The 16,167-nt window shown below is 34.9% G+C and overlaps 1 protein-coding gene across 2 annotated transcripts in view; it reads left to right on the top strand.

Annotated features, from left to right (window-relative positions):
* FASTKD2 (FAST kinase domains 2) overlaps positions 1-16,167 on the top strand; it is a 32,024-nt gene that overhangs the window by 769 nt on the left and 15,088 nt on the right. For both annotated transcript variants that reach the window (XM_036757115.1, XM_036757114.1), the window contains exons 2-8: positions 3,642-3,691; positions 3,942-4,783; positions 7,273-7,376; positions 7,954-8,062; positions 8,684-8,807; positions 9,054-9,193; positions 15,396-15,568. In XM_036757115.1, the coding sequence (XP_036613010.1) occupies positions 4,028-4,783; positions 7,273-7,376; positions 7,954-8,062; positions 8,684-8,807; positions 9,054-9,193; positions 15,396-15,568 (1,406 nt within the window). In that variant the 5' untranslated portion in view covers positions 3,642-3,691; positions 3,942-4,027. The remainder of the gene's footprint in view (positions 1-3,641; positions 3,692-3,941; positions 4,784-7,272; positions 7,377-7,953; positions 8,063-8,683; positions 8,808-9,053; positions 9,194-15,395; positions 15,569-16,167) is intronic.

Below are 16,167 nucleotides of genomic sequence, written 5' to 3'. Positions count from 1 at the left end.
ACTTTTACTTCTCTTCTTAGCAGTGCATTTCTTTATCTCTTCTACTGGAACATCATCTCCTTTCTGTCTCTTTAATTGTGACTATACTCTCAGCCCTGTCATGAGCCCTTTTTCCCCTCTACACTCTCTCTTTTGGTCACCCCATCAACCCTCATATGTTCAGTTATGACCTCTGTGCAGATGATTCCCAGATCTTTGCACTTATCACCAATTTCTCACTGGACATCCTGAACTGTATGTCTCATTGACATCTTAAAGTCAATATACTTACAACAGAACCCGGGCCAAAATCCACCTTTTTTCTAAACTTGCCTCTTTCTCTCAGCAGGATCCTTCCAGTCAACAGATTCACACCCTCTGAGTCATCCTCCCTTTTCACCCACTAACCCTACATATACAATCAGTTGTAAATTCTGTGTCCACAATTTCCATCTTCTCTCCGTTCCTAACGCCAACTCCTAGTTTAAGGCCTGGTTCCTCCCACCTGAATAATTGACTTGCCTCCTGTTTGTCCTCTTTGCCTCCTTTCCGCCTTCTCTAGTCCATGCTTGACATACTTGCTAAAGTGATATTCGTAAAGCATAGGTCTGATCATGTACCAAGTACAGACTCTTGTTTATCATTTTAACGTCCTTGGTTCCAACCTACCTTCTAGATATATTACATATTACTCACTTTTACCTGCTCAGTGGTAGAAGCCAAACTAGCCCTCTTGCTCTTCATCACACCACACATGACCTTCCATCTCTCATCTCCATGCCTTTGACAGGTATGTCTCCCATACCTAGAACATGTATCTTGTCATTTCTGACTCTTGGACTCCCTTATTTTCTTCAAAGTTCAGTTCAAGGGCCATGTCCTACATGAAACCTTTTGTGATCACCCAAGCTGATACTCCTCCTCAAATTACCTTGTATATACTTTGCTTCTACTTATATATGTGTATACATATGTATATATTTTACTTACGTGTGTATATTTTGTATTCTACTATAGAATGTAAGTTCCTTGAGGGCAGTGACTATTGCATATACCTAGCACATTTTCTGGTGCTTAGTAGGTGCTTAATAAATGCTTGTTTATCCCAAAATACCAATTGACCTGTCCATTTATTAACTCGTTCTTGTTACATAACCTGTCCAGCCTTCCTTATTTTCCAGTTATACACATACCTTAGATCAGGGTTTCTTAAACTTTTTCTATTCCTGACCCCTTAAGCACTTATTAAACTGAGTTGAGACCCCGTAAACCCACAGTATAAGAAGTGCTGCCTTAGATGACATTTTTTACATCACTTACTATTGTAAGACAACATTATTAATGATTAGGGCTTACATATTTCCTATCTACTTTCTGTTGCTTTTTTGGGTGTATTATCATTTAATTGTCTTATGTCCAGGATGTGATCAAACAACTGCTTGTCATAATCTGGGAAATAAGCATTTTTAGTCCACATATTTTCTCCTATACAGATAATTAAACCAATCTCTTTTGAGTTGCTATGTAATTCATTGAGGAGACTTTGTACTTGTCCTGTGACATGATGCATTTAATATGTCATCTGCATCTAAGAGCATTTGTAAAACCTTGCTATCATGAAGATATCTTGCAAAGGTCCCTCTATAACAGGTTCTTAACTTAGGGTTTGTGAATTTGTTATTTTGGAAAAAAATATTTTGATAACTATACTTCAATATAATTGTGTTTTTATAACACAGTTGCATTCATTATTCTGAGAAAAGGGCCCATAAACTTCACCAGATTGTCAGTGGGGTGTTCGTGATACAAAAAAGGTTAAGAACTTCTGTGCTACATAGTAGCCACTTAATAAATGCATTTTAAATTTTCTGTGGATCTTAAACATGGAATCTTCCATGATATTGGTTAAAATATTTGGTTAACATATATTTCTCAGTTTTATTCTTCATTTGATCTCAGTTCTCAGCTATTGATAATGCTGATGCTTAATACTAATGCTTTGTGACATTGAGTAAGCTTCTTCACTTCTGGATCACATTTTGCTTAAATCTAAGATTAAAAGACTTGGAATAGAAGATCATTGGTGTGGTGGTGGGACTAGGGCATTAGACCTGAAGTCAGGAAGATGTGAGTTCGTATCACACCTCAGACATGTTAGCTGTGTCACACACTCTAGCTGTGTAACCCTGGGCAAAACACTTAACCATTTATGCTTCTTTGTCCTCATCTCTAAAATGATGGGGTTGGAATCTATGGGCTTACAATCTTTAAAATCCCTTGAGGGTGTAATATTCAGTGGTTCTGTTTTATACTTAGTATATTTGGAAGCATTTTATATTTCCTACTTGAAGAAAATCCAAAGATCACCAAAAAAGGTTTGAAAAACAAATCCATGTATTTTGAAGTTTTAAAATTCTGCCATAGCTTATGTGAACAGGGTTGTAAATGGCTAAACCAGAATTAGAAGTCCATATTTCTTGGTTTTACTTGGTAAAACTCGAGGCCTACTATGTACTGTACTAGATTTTATGAAGGATTCAAAAAAGTTCAATAGGTGAACATTGCCCTCAAAGACCTTACAATCTGATTGGAGTGGATCAGCATAGCAGTGAAGGCAGTATGTTGGTTGTTGCTGCTGAAATATTTAGTAGTTAATCAAATTAACACACCAGTAAGCCCACAAGCTCAAATGCATTGTCATGTTTAGTGTTTGCTTTAATTATAGAGTTATTCTATCTCTCCTAGACTCACTCTTCAAAGGTTTGAACGATGTTCTTCTTTTGGACATGTCATCTTCCCTTCTTAGATAGTCTCACCTTATTTATCTTTTTATCTGTTTCCATACCTGCAAATGCACTAAATGCTATAGATACTCATTGTTTTCTGAATGAAGGAAGTAGTTCCAAGCATGTGATATTCTAGAGGAGTGGATTTGGAATCAGAAGACTTGGGTTCAGACACTGTTTTTGCTACTTACTATATGAAGTAGAGAAAATTATTTAACCTTTTGAGCTGCAATTTCTTCATCTGCAGAATGAAGGGGTTGGACAAGATGATCCTAAGGTCTCTGTTAGCTCCAAATCTTATGATCCCAGTCTTTGATGAATTTCTTTCAGAAGTTACCAAGTTGCCACATAGATCCTGTTATGCTTGAACTAGCTAGTTTTCTTTATACTTTGTTTTCATTAAAGAAAACAGTTCACTTTACTGTTAAAAATGTTTATTTCTCAGAGGAATTCTCACTGAACACAGATTTCTGTTAAAAGTCCAGTTTTTCCTCAGTTGGTTTGGTGGTGGTATTTTGAGTCTTTTTACATTCATGAGAATATGAAAGATTGATTTTACTATGTTGTAGTTACACAAATATAATACTACTATAGTACTTTGTTATTTTTTAGCAAATGTGTAAATTAATGATACAAGCATCATCCATTGAAGTCCTGTTCTCATGCCTTATGTTGACATGGAAATGGCCTTATGTTCATGAAGATTGTGCTGCCAGCAAAGCTTTAGCCTATCTTACCAAGCTAGAAATATATCAAATAAAAACCTAGGGATGGGTTTTGTGTTTATCCAAGGGATACCTCATCTAATAAAGTTGAGAAAGGCTCACTACCAGAAGGCTGGCCACTGCTAAATACTTTTTTTTTTTTTAACCACAGCAACCTCTGAAGATGGTCTGTTATGACAGGAGAAGTTGCTGCCCCAATAGGTAAAGTACCTGAACTGACGGAATAGCAGGTTTCTTGAAATAGTACTAAAATATTTTAAAAGAGAAGAATGCTTATGTTTAAGGAATGTACAGTGTCTAGATATAGGATTGAATTGTCTGGATTCTTTTAATGCAAGTCTTTAATGATTGAAGAGGATATTCTAGGTTTATCTCAGCTTGATTTAACAGTGTATTTTCTGTCTGTGTATTTCTTTAAAAACTTTGCTAATCTATCCTATTTTATTTTTAGAGGGAAAACAGTGGACCTCTTCTGGTTTGGCTGGTAGAAGTTATGGCTGTTGGTGGTTTTTACAGGAATCTTAAAGCAATAGCAAAATGAATAAAAAAACAAGTTCCTTTTTATGGAACCTCAGACAGTTGAATCTAAACATTTGTCCATTTGGTTCCTCAAGTATTAGAAGAATGATGAAGGGAGACCATTTGGAGCTTCAGAAACCAAAAATTACCTACCAAAATAGCATATTAAAAAATCTTCTTCTCCTTCAGTCTCTTCAAAAACCTCTATTATCTGTTAGATTTTTCTGTCAAGGTGTGTTAGTTTTTCAGTTGGAAGGCAGTGAAATCCAGAAAAGAAGACTGAACACATTAACATCAGCTTCAGTTGGCAAGCTCCTCTACCCTAGACAACTGTCTTCTGACTCCCAATGCTTTTTCATGTCAGACACAACACCTCACCTTGCTGTTGATGGGCCAAAGAAAATGATGGTTCCTCTTGAACATGATCTCTCTCAAAAGGAAAAGCAGCTAGACTTTGTCAAACACAGGCACCTCATTAAGCATTGTAATTCCATGAGTGATGTATTGGACATATTTTCAAAGTTTCCTAGGTTTTCTAGCTGTAACTATTTCATAAGTATGTGGAAAATTGCTAAAAATATGTCTGAAGACCAGAAGCGTTTTGAAAGACAGTTGCTTTATGAACATCCTGCTTTTAATCAGCTCTGTGACCAAGTAATGAAAGAAGCCAAGACTGTAAAGCTTCAACAGGTGATATTCACTCTGTATGCTTTGATCAAGATCGGAATCCCGCAGAACACTTATCTAGTTCAGGTCTTGCTGAGGGTAGTGCAGGTAAGACAAATGGAATTGAAATCCTTACATGTGTAACCTAGCAAATACATCGTCTTTCCCCCTCAGTACTTTTGAGAAAGGCTCTTTGGACAGTGGAATGTTACTGTTTTTTACACTTACACAGATAATGTATGATGCAATGATCACCTCTAATCCTGTGGTACAGAACCTTTTTTTTAAGAAATGAAATCCTATCTCGACTACTAAACATGCCTAGCTCTACTGCTAAAACTCCATAACAGGTTGATTTTTCTTATCCAATTTTAAGTCGCAATATGGAAAGCAAGGGGAGGAAGGTAGGCCAAGCAGGGTAGGGGGATTACAGGGTAGGGATGGATGAAAAGGAATATAGCTGGGTAGGTGAATCAACAATGATTTAGTTCCTAATACATGTCAGGCACTGCGCTAAATGCTTAGGATACAAATATAATGACTGAAAGAGTCCCTACTTGGAAGAATGCTCACATTCCAAGGGGACGTACAGCAAGCCCATATGTAAACCCATATAGAATAAATACAAAGTAGTTCCCTGCAAGGTAGTTTGGAAGGGAAGTCACTAGTAGTTGGACCAGGGAAGACTTCATGTAGAAAGTGGTACTTGAGTTGTGTCTTGGAGGAGGAGCCAGATTCCAGTATGGCAAGGTGAAGAGTTGGCGCAGTTTGGGCCTAGGGGCTAGGCGTGCAGAGACATGGAAACAAATCGAGTGTCATGTGGAGCAGAGAAAGCTGGAAATAGCATATCGTGAGGCTGGAAAGATAGTTTGGTGTGAAACTGTGAAAGGCTTCAAAAAATAAACAGAGGAGATTATATTTTATCCTAAAGATAATCGAGAGCTGATAGGAGAAACACACACAAATAGTAGCCCTGCCATGGATCACACTATAATTCTTAGAGCTAGTTTTCCTTATTGGGTCACTGAAACAGCCTAAACATATAGCAGAGCAAAGAAAGAAGTGTTGATTAAAATAAAATGTTGGGAGCTAAACTGTTACAATGAGAGAATACTGTTATTTAAAACTCAAATGATGGTTTGGGAAAGTAACTTTATTTGGTGCAGGTGATCAGTCTATTGATTGGTGCCCAGAACTTGAATATATAGGTTTTAATTTAACAGAAGGCTTTCTTTGAAGGTATAGATGCAGATAATAAAAACCATAATTATTGGCACTATGGCAACTTTAATGAAATTCTTTTGAACAAATGGTTGTTATTTGATCCTTTCTTAAAACTCTTTCATACCAAAATAACACTTCACTTCTTGAGGGATCATCAGAATGGGATTATGATAATATTCAGATTGTAAATTTTAAAACTATACAAAGATTTCCTAAACAAAGCATTTGGTTCTACCTGTTGGTGGCTCTGCAATTTTAACTTGGGCTGAAATTAGACTTCCTTCAATTAGGCTTTTTATTCATGTAAGCATAATGAACTTTCTTAAAATCAAGAAAGTCTCTTGAGATTGAACTTTCAAGATCGTACTTTCTAGCTACAAATAATAAATTCTGATTGGTTTTAAAGCTATTGTAGTCTTCTTTGGCTACTAGGGCCCCATTACATTTTGAGATTGGCTTTTCTGTATGGGAAAGTAGAGAGTGCCAGTGAGATCCATGTATTCTTCAGTTTGAAAAAAAATACATATATGTACAGACACATACTCCAATGAGTTAAAGATTTTTTTTGTTGTTACTAGGTTTTTTGTTTTGTTTTTTAGTGAGGTTTTATTTTTTAGATACCATGTTTTTCTCATCTCTGGTTCTCTTGTTCTCACTTTCTTCCTGAAGAGTTAAGTCTTAAAAAAAACAAAAAACCCTTTCGTCTTATCCCTTGCCAGGACCCCCAAATATACTCCAATAAGATCGGTCCGTTAGACCCCTTGCAGAAGTGTGATTATTGCTGTTTTATCTTCCCTGAGGCACTTGTAGTACAACTTGCAACATCCACTCCCTCCACAATATTCAGTTGAAGTGTGTATATGTCCTCTCTCTTGTGAGCCTTAGAACTTTTCATCTTCCTTCTTTATATGTATCTTTTCTACCTGATTGGGGTGTGTGTGTGTGTGTGTGTGCGTGCGTGTGTGCGTGTTTGTGTGTGTGTGTGTGTGTATCTGTGTATTGTGTATCTCTGTGATTGTATTCTGGTCTGTTTCAGTTACTAACCTTTATAATGTGATCTGAGTGATCAAGAAAAGGTTCAAAGATGTTAATTTTCATCTGTGTAAGAAGCAAAAGAAATATGAAATAAATTCACAAAATAAAAATGAATAATTTTTTAAAAAGTCTTGTCTACTAAAAGGGGTAAGCTTCACTTACCTAGAAAATTGCTTTATGAGATTTTTGAGAAATGTGTCATTCTCTGAAGATGATTGATGCATTTTTGGTATTCATAATAAATTATTTAAAATATTGATTCAGTGCACAAGCTGGGGTAAGATGAACTAACACAGAATATTTAGCCATAATCTTTTTATGTCAATATATTTCAATAGGAACGTATCAATGAGTGTGATGAGACATGTCTTTCAGTTTTATCACGTACCTTGGAAGCCATGGGGAAAAGCAAAAATGTGGATGCTCTTCGTGCAGGATTGCGGTAAGGAGACATCTCTGGAGTTTTCAGGGAATTTTCTTTATTTCTTTCAGTTCAATTAATTTAGTTTAGCATCAAGAAGCCTGTTGCATTTGTAGGGCATTTATTCATAAACACAATTTTCAAACCAGTTTAACATCTTGATACTGGATTGAAAAAAAAAACCTTACATAATCATTATTTATGTTAGGATTACTGTTAAAAGGAAGTAGTAATGATGAGAGTCAAATCAAATTCTAAATATTCTACTAATGTACATAAAAAATGTATGATACTCTTTTACTGAGCCACTGTCAGGCCAATCACAGTGATGTTTCATTTCCTTATTCTTCTCAAGTCTTTATCTTTGTGGATCTCATTGATGGTAGCATAGTAGAATGTGGCCAACTTATGTGTCAGGAGACTGGTTCTTGTTCCATGTCTGTCACTAACTATGGTGCCAAACATTATTTAACTTACCTCTGAGGGTCTTATTTTTCTTATCTGTAAAATGAGGGATGAGAGGAGACATAAAAATTTCTAAGGATGATTACCAGATGTAAAATTCTGCAATTCTAAGATTTATTTTCTTTCATAATAGGCTGTTAGTTGATAAGCAAATTTGGACACTAGAACACATCTTGACTCTACAAACCATGATGAAATGTATTGGAAAAGATGCCCCATACCCTCTTAAAAAGAAAATAGAGGTAAAGGAAGAAAAAGAAGCTAAATTTGACTTGTTTCTATTGAGTGTTTGGAGAGAAAGGTGCTTGTGACTAACTTACTCAATTCCTTTCTGAACAGTAAGTAACCAACTGGGCAAGTGATTAAATCAGATATTATTTTCCCATGAGGAATGTTGAAAAATGAGCAAGGACTCTTTCTCTGTTCATCTAAAGAAATGAATTTCTTGTAATGCTTGCTTTATTCTCTGTCCAGACTGCTAATATCAAACTTCGCTAGAGCTCTGTAGCTTACTTAAAGACTTAAAGATCCCAACATATGTGAACACGTGTGTAGCAGAAGTGGGGGCGTTTTCTGCTCATTGTTCCTTCAAAAAGTGGTGTTACTCCTTTTATATCAGTTTACAGTAAACTTCATTAGAAAAGACTTCACTGGAATAATTAGATCTTGTGGGGATTAGTCCTATCTTCAAGTACTTGCTGGTGTCATCATTGACACAACAGCTAGTTTGTATTGAAAATATGGATCCTTGTAATCTTATTCAGACTCCTTTTTCACTCTATTTCTCGGAGTAAGAGAATTTATGTTTTTATTATTACTTTTATTTGATGTGAATATAGGAATTCAACTTTACCTTCTTTCAGATAAAAGCCTTGAAAGAATTAGATAAATTTTCTCCTGTAAATAGCCAGCACATGTTTGGTGCCCTGGCTGCCCTGAACCACCGTTCTGTCATACTCCTGAATGAATGCAGTAAAATGGTTGCTGGTAAGTGACATTTTCCCATTCACTATACTCATATCCCTTAAGTGATGCCTGGTTCAGGTTCAGGACCTTTTGTTTTAACTCCTGAGGAATGTTTGGAGGTGTTTCTTATAGTTGTAAATAGTTTCAGTGTTGATGGCAAATTTCACTGGTTTGGAGGACTTTTTATTTCAAGTGTATGCATTTCTCTGACCCTTGAATTCTGTAATTAGACCGAGTCTTTTTTCTTTCTTAACCTCTTTCTGACAGCTGATATCCATGGATGTCCTTTTTGGATGCTAATGAGTATCCTGCAGTCCTGCAGAGATCTCCAGTACCAAAACTTGGATCTCTTTACAGCAATTGCTGACTATGTAACTACAACTTTTGACATGTGGAAAATGAAACAAGTGAGTGTTCATAACTAACTTTACAGGATAAACTTGGTAACAGTGACTCATTGTCTGTATTGTGCTTCTTGAATTTTTAAAGTTAGGATACCACAAAGCTTGAAATGTCAGACGGAGTGACTTCAAGTGGTTCTTGATGTACCATCTGTCTTTTACAATGTCTGAGTCTAAAAAATGCAAACTAACATCATATGCAGGTGTTTATGATTCTGTTTATTTTTTAAAAAGTGGTCCTCAATAGCTTGCATAGATATTTAATGTTATAGCTGTGATTCTACTGACTTTGGTCAAATGAAGCCTAATTAAGATAGCTTTACAATGAATTCATTTTGCAAAATGTAATTTAGTTATTATGTGGTGATCAGTTAACTGCAGGAGAAATGTAGTTTCTGTTACTTAAAACTTGATACAACCTCCAAAGTTCTGGGTTTTTTTTTTAAATCTCACTTTAAGGACATTAATTGAGTAAGAATTTCCTCTGAAATACAACAGTAGGCAAATGTTATAGCTTTTTAAAAATTTTCTGGTTTTTTTTTTCCCAATGGTGTATGTGGGAAGAAAGCAAGTGATGAAACATTCTATTCAACATTGACATTGAATCTAAAAAAAAAATCATATAATGAAGAAGAGAGGCAAAGAAAGAAATGTGAAACACATTGGGAAATGTGTTTTCATCATAAGAATTTAACCCTGCTAGCACTTTTAGAGATTTATGTCATTCCCAGAGTGTATACCCCTTAAATTCTTAGAGAAAAGGAATGTCAGAAAAGGAAATTGGATATGACGTTCCCTCATGTGCAAGAGTTCAGACAGAATCTAGAGTTGGCTTGTTTATTGTTGAAACATTTTCCAAAACTGTATTTTTTACATATATTTTATGTTTGTATGTTTACATATATTTTCTGAAAAGCAAGAGAGAGACAGAGACTGAGACCTTTATTCTAAAGTGATTTATATTTTCACTGATACAGTAACTACTTTATGACTTTATTTTCCATCAGTAAAAAGTTGTCTACTACCCTTAAATCTTTAGGGGTGTTATGGACCTAAGATGTTTTGAGTTGAGAAGACTCAAGAGAATGAAGGTTAGGAACCAGGATTCTTACTCATTCCACAAAAACAAAACATCAAAAAGAACAGAAGCAGCTAAAAAAAAAAGCCCACACACAGTGGAATAATTTTGGAAATAAAATTCCTATTGTAGAGAGCTTTGCATACTCAGAATGAGTATGCAAAGAAAGTCACTAAAATGGTAATACTCTTTGACCCAGAAAGTGAAGGAAGGGAGGAAGGAAATAAGCATTTATGAAGTACTTGCCATGCACTCGAATATTAACTCATTTGAGACTCACTACAATGCTGGGAGGTAGGTGCTGGTGTTATCCCCATTCCACTGTTGTGGAAACTGAGGAGTACAGAGGTTAAATGACTGGACCAGGTTCACATAGCTAAGTAAGTGTCTGAGGCTGGATACACCAGAATATCTATAGTAATACTTCTTGTGTTAGCAAAATGCATGCTGAAACAAAGTAGATATCCATAGCAACTATGTAGAACCAGGAAAACAATACACACAGTGAATACAACAATATAAATGGATAGAACAACAATTTTAAAAAGTGTCTGTTGTAAACTAAAAATGAAAATTAAAAAAAAAATTAAAAAAAAATGAAGTGAATGCTGTAGAATTATACTGGACTTAACCTAAAAGAAGAGGTGTGAGAAGGCCCCTCCCCTTGTTCTTTGCAGTGGCAGGGAGCTATCAATGTCGAATACTGAATATGTCAGACTTTTTCCCTGTGTTGTTTATTTTACAGAAGTGTCTTTTTTCCCCTCTTAATTACAAAGGATGGCTCTTGGGAGGCAGGGCATTCAGAAGTATAGGTCAGTGATGTTAAACTGGATCCTGTGGGTAACATACTGACTTACGAAACCTCAAATGAACATCATCAGTGGTGTTGCATTTTTATTTATTTTGTTAAATATTTCCCAATTACATTTTGGACACCAGAACACATCTTTACAAACCATGATGAAATGTATTGGAAAATATACCCCATACCCCACAAAATTTGTTTTAATTAAATAATAGAAATAGAAGAAAAGATCAGGTTGAGGATTCTATATTTTTTGTTCTAGAAGGAATAGGGAGCCATTGAAGATTTTTTAATAGAGTAGTGACATGATCAAATCTGTATTTTGGTAATATGAATTTAGTAGTTTTGTGGAGAAAGCATAAGAAAGGAGTGAACCTGAAATCTGGGAGATTGATTTTGAGGCTGATTTGCAGCAATCCAGTGGAAGCAATGAGAACGTTTTATTAGGGCAATGACTATGTAAATGCAAAAAAGAGGATTTACAAGAGAAACAGTGCGGAGAAAGAGTCAACATGACTTTGCAGCTGATTAAATATGAGGGAGAGGAAACAAAAATCAAGTGAAAATCAAAAAAAGATGAACCAACTAAAAATTTTACATGAGCAAAGGACAATGCTGAATAATTAAAAATCTTTTAACCTATTGAATTAACTAAAATATCAGAATCAGTAAAGATGAAAAAAGGAAACCAGAGAAAATGAAATCTTAAGATACTCTGAGAGAGTAAATGACCAAAGAAATTTAGCCAAAATTGGAAATACTAAGAAAGTCAGAAAACTAATTAAAAGAGAGACAAGGCAAGTAAAAATGTATTTACTTAAATTATGGGAAAATCTTTTTATTCCTATATTTTAAAAAACATATTTTACTTTTTCCCCAATTATGTATTAAAACAATTTTTTAACTTTTTTAAAAAAAGTTTTGAGTTCCAAATTCTGTTCCTTCCTGAAACAGTAAACAATCAGATACAGGTTATACATATACAATCATGTAAAACATTTTTGGTTTTTTGGGGGGGCAGGGGGAAGGCAGGGCAATTAGGGTTAAGTGACTTGCCCAAGGCCACACAGCTAGTAAGTGTGTCAAGTGTCTGAGGCCGGATTTGAATTCAAGTCCTCCTGACTCCAGGGACTGTGCTCTACTCACTGTACCACGTAGCTACCCCCAAAACATTTTCTTTTTTTGTACAGGAAGACTCAAATAAGACAAAAAGAATGAAAGAAAGTGAAAAATAGCATGCTTCGGTCTATATTCAAACAATATCAGTTCTTTCTCTGGAGGTGCATAGTATGCGTCATAATCAGTCCTTAGGGATTTTCTTGGAGTATTATTTTGCTGAAAATAGCTAAGTCATTCATAGTTCTTCATCAAATAATATAGCTGTTACTGTGTATAATGTTCTCCTGGTTCTACTCACTTTGTTCAGCATCAGTTCATGTAAGTCTCTCCAGGTTTTTCTAAAAATCATCTTTCTTGTCATTTCTTGTAGCACAATAACATTCCATTACAATCATATACCACAGCTTGTTTAGCTATTCCTCAATTGATGGGCATCCCTTTCCTATTCTTAGCCACTGCAAAAAGAGCTGCTATAAATATTTTTGTACAATTAGGTCTTTTTCCCCGTCCCTTCCCCCCTTTTTAGTGTCTTTGGAATATAGACCTAGTAATGGTATAGATGAATGAAAGGGTATGCACAGTTGTATAGCCCTTTGGGCATAGTTCCAAATTGCTCTCTGGAATGGTTGGATCAGTTCACAAGTTCTCATTGCTTCCATTGGATTACTGCAAATCAGCCTCAAAATCAATCTCCCAGATTTCAGGTTCACTCCTTTAGTTGGTTCATGCATTTAATGTCTTAATTTTCCCACATCCCTTCCAACATTTGTCATTTTCTTTTTCTGTCATATTAGCCAATCTGAGAGGTATGAGGTGATACCTCAGAGTTGTTTTAATTTGTATTTCTCTAATCAATAGCTATTTAGAGCATTTTTTTAATATGACTTTAGATAGCTTTGATTTCTTCCTCTAAAAACTGCCTGTTCATATCCTTTGACCATTTATCAATTGGAGAATGACTTGTATTCTTGTAAATTTGACTCAGTTCTCTATATATTTGAGAAATGAGGCCTCTATCAGAGATACTTGTTATAAATTTTTTTTTCAAAATTTTCTGCTTTCCTTCTACTTTGGTATTGGTTTTGTTTGGCAGAAACCATTTTAATTTTATATAATCAAAATGAGCAATTTTACATTTTGTGATGCTGTCTATATCTTGTTTGGTCCTAAATTCTTCCCTTATCCATTGATCTGATGGGTGAACTAACACATGCTCTCCTAATTTGCTTGTGGTATCACCCTTTATGTCTAAAACTTGTACTGATTTTGACCTTATCTTAGTATACGGTGTGATTTGTTGGTCTGTACCTAGTTTCTGCCATACTGTTTTCTAGTTTTCCTAGCAGTTTTTGTCCCCAAAGCTTGGATCTTGGGTTAATCAAACACTAAATTGCTATGGTCATTTGTTGTATTATATTGTGTACCTAATCTGTTCCACTGAATCACTGTTATTTCTTAGCCAGTACTAAATTGTTTTGATAATTACCACTTTATAATATAGTTTGAGATTCAGTACAGCAAGGCCACCTTCCTTCACATTTCTTTTCACTGATTCCCTTGATATTCTTGACTTTTTGTTTTTTTCAGATGAATTTTGTTATGATTTTTTTTCTAGCTCTATAAAATAATTTTTTGGTCGTTTGATTGGTATGACACTGTCATTTTTATTATATTGGCCTGGCCCACTCATGAACAGTTAATATTTTTCAAGTTGTTTAGATTTGACTTTATTTGTATGAAAATTATTTTCTAACTGTATTCATATAGTTCCTCGGTTTATCTTGGCAGGTTGACTCTCAAGTATTTTGTATTATCTACTGTTGTTTTAAATGGAATTTCTTTTTCTTGAAATGCTGATGATTTATGTCAGTTTATTTTGTATCCTGCAACTTTGCTAAAGTTGTTAATTATTTCAACTAGTTTTTTAGTTGATTCTCTGGGATTCTCTAAGTATACCATCATATCATTTGCAAACTTTCCAGAAGTCGTTAAAAGAGAATGTGTAAGGAAATAAATCACATCTATAATACCTACATACACCCTCCAGTGGAACCAAGGTCAAAGATCATGCACAGGCAGTTTTATGAAGGAAGAAATATAAACAGTAACCAATGGAAAAGAAGCTCAAACTCCTTTATAATCAGAAAAAGGCAAAGCAAGATAACCTTATATTACATTCTACTCACTGGAATACCATTTTGTAGAACCATATGGCAATTTATGAGTCACAAAATTGATTATACCATTTGTGTTAATTATTCCATTGCTGTGACCAACCCAAAAACATTTTCATAAAAAGTAAATGAGAATCTAGTTGTAAAAAATATTTCTGGTTATTCTATTTATAACATCATTTTAAAAAAAGAAATAGCCTATATGACCAAAAAAGTGGAGAATGGCTGAATAAATTGTGGAATTGTAATAGGATGTTATGGTCCTGAAAAAAATTATTATAAAATGTGAAAGAAAATACAAAAAAAATCTGATGATATGGAGGGAAATCAAAAAAGGCAGAACTATAAGGTACTATAAGTTTCAAGACAAGGCCAAAGGTAACAAAACATTGCTTAGGTCTAGAAAGGGACAAACAACAGAAGCATTTTCTTTTCTTTTTTATGATTTGTTAATATAAAAACAATGAAACTCGAACTTTCACTGCAGTCCTGCTTGTTTGTGACTCCTTCTGACTGTCCTGTTCTCTTCCAGACATTTCCAAAGATGCTTTATTTACTTTTTTTTTTTGTTTTAATAACCACATCATCTTCTTCCTTTTCTTATCTCAGTTGAAAGAAGAAGTAATGAAACCCTTAGGTAATCGGGAACCCTAAGTTGTCTGTGTCCAAAAATGTATGTTTCATTCTAGACTTTGAGTCCATAGCCTTTTAATCAATATGTAGAGAGTGTGTTTCATCACTTGTCCTTTGAGATTATGGAGTCATTGCATTGATCAGAGTTCTAATGTTGCTGGTACCGTGTAAATTGTTCTCTTGGTTCTGCTCACTTCATACAGGTCTTCTCAAGGTTTCTCTGGACTCATGCCCTTCATCATTTCTTCAGTCACATTCATATATCATAGTTTGCTCAACCATTTCCCACTTGATGAACACCCCCTACTTCTATTTCTTTGCTGTAACAACACCACCAACAACAGACTATTGATTAAATCCTTTGAGATTTTTATCAGTGTTTCTCATTTCTCTCCGTAGGTTCTTGCTCTTCTACTTGTTTTTGAGTCCTTGAGATTTAGACATATTGGTTTGATGAACTTGTTTCTTAAAAGAGTGGTGGACATATCTCAATCTCTAAATCAGAAAGAAATTTTATGTATTCTTCATATATATTCCTCTCTTAACCACATCTGTGACTCTGAGAACCAACAGTAAGTACTATTTTTTTTTAATTAATGAATTTAATTTAGGTATTTCTATAAGATTCATTATTTTGACTTGGTATTTAGTAATATATTTTTGAATTTCAAGGAGAGGTTTTACTTTCTTGAATCTTCAGGATTATGAGAAGTGCCATGACATTGTGAATAGGTTGGTAGACTTGAAGTCAGGACAGCTAGGGTTCTGATTCTGTGTCATGTGTTTGTTAACTGCATGACCATGGACTTCTTTACCTTTCTGAACTTTATCTTCCTCATCTGTAAAAACTTGTATTATATACTTTATTGGGTTCTTTTGAGGCTCAGATGAAATAATGTAGGTAAAGTGATTGACAAACTGTAAAATGCAGTCTAAATGCCAGTTAGTTCCTGTTCATGTAATACTTCTTCAGCTCATAGCAACTGCCTTACCAGCTATTCATTCTGCTTTTCAGCTCAGAGGGTGAGTATTAAATGTAATTGCTAATATTGGCCCCACACTCTACTTGAATTCTGTAAACAAATATGAGCCCTCTTTGCCTTTACTCCTTGACTTCCCTCTGCATTCCTATTCGTAGTTTTACTTTTCTGTCTTCTGCATTCTGGTCTTG

This window comes from Trichosurus vulpecula, chromosome 4 (assembly GCF_011100635.1).
Source record: "Trichosurus vulpecula isolate mTriVul1 chromosome 4, mTriVul1.pri, whole genome shotgun sequence".
In the NCBI taxonomy this organism is placed as follows: Eukaryota; Metazoa; Chordata; class Mammalia; order Diprotodontia; family Phalangeridae; genus Trichosurus; species Trichosurus vulpecula.
The sequence above is the reverse complement of the archived record's forward strand: the minus strand, read 5'-3'. Positions and strand labels throughout refer to the sequence as shown.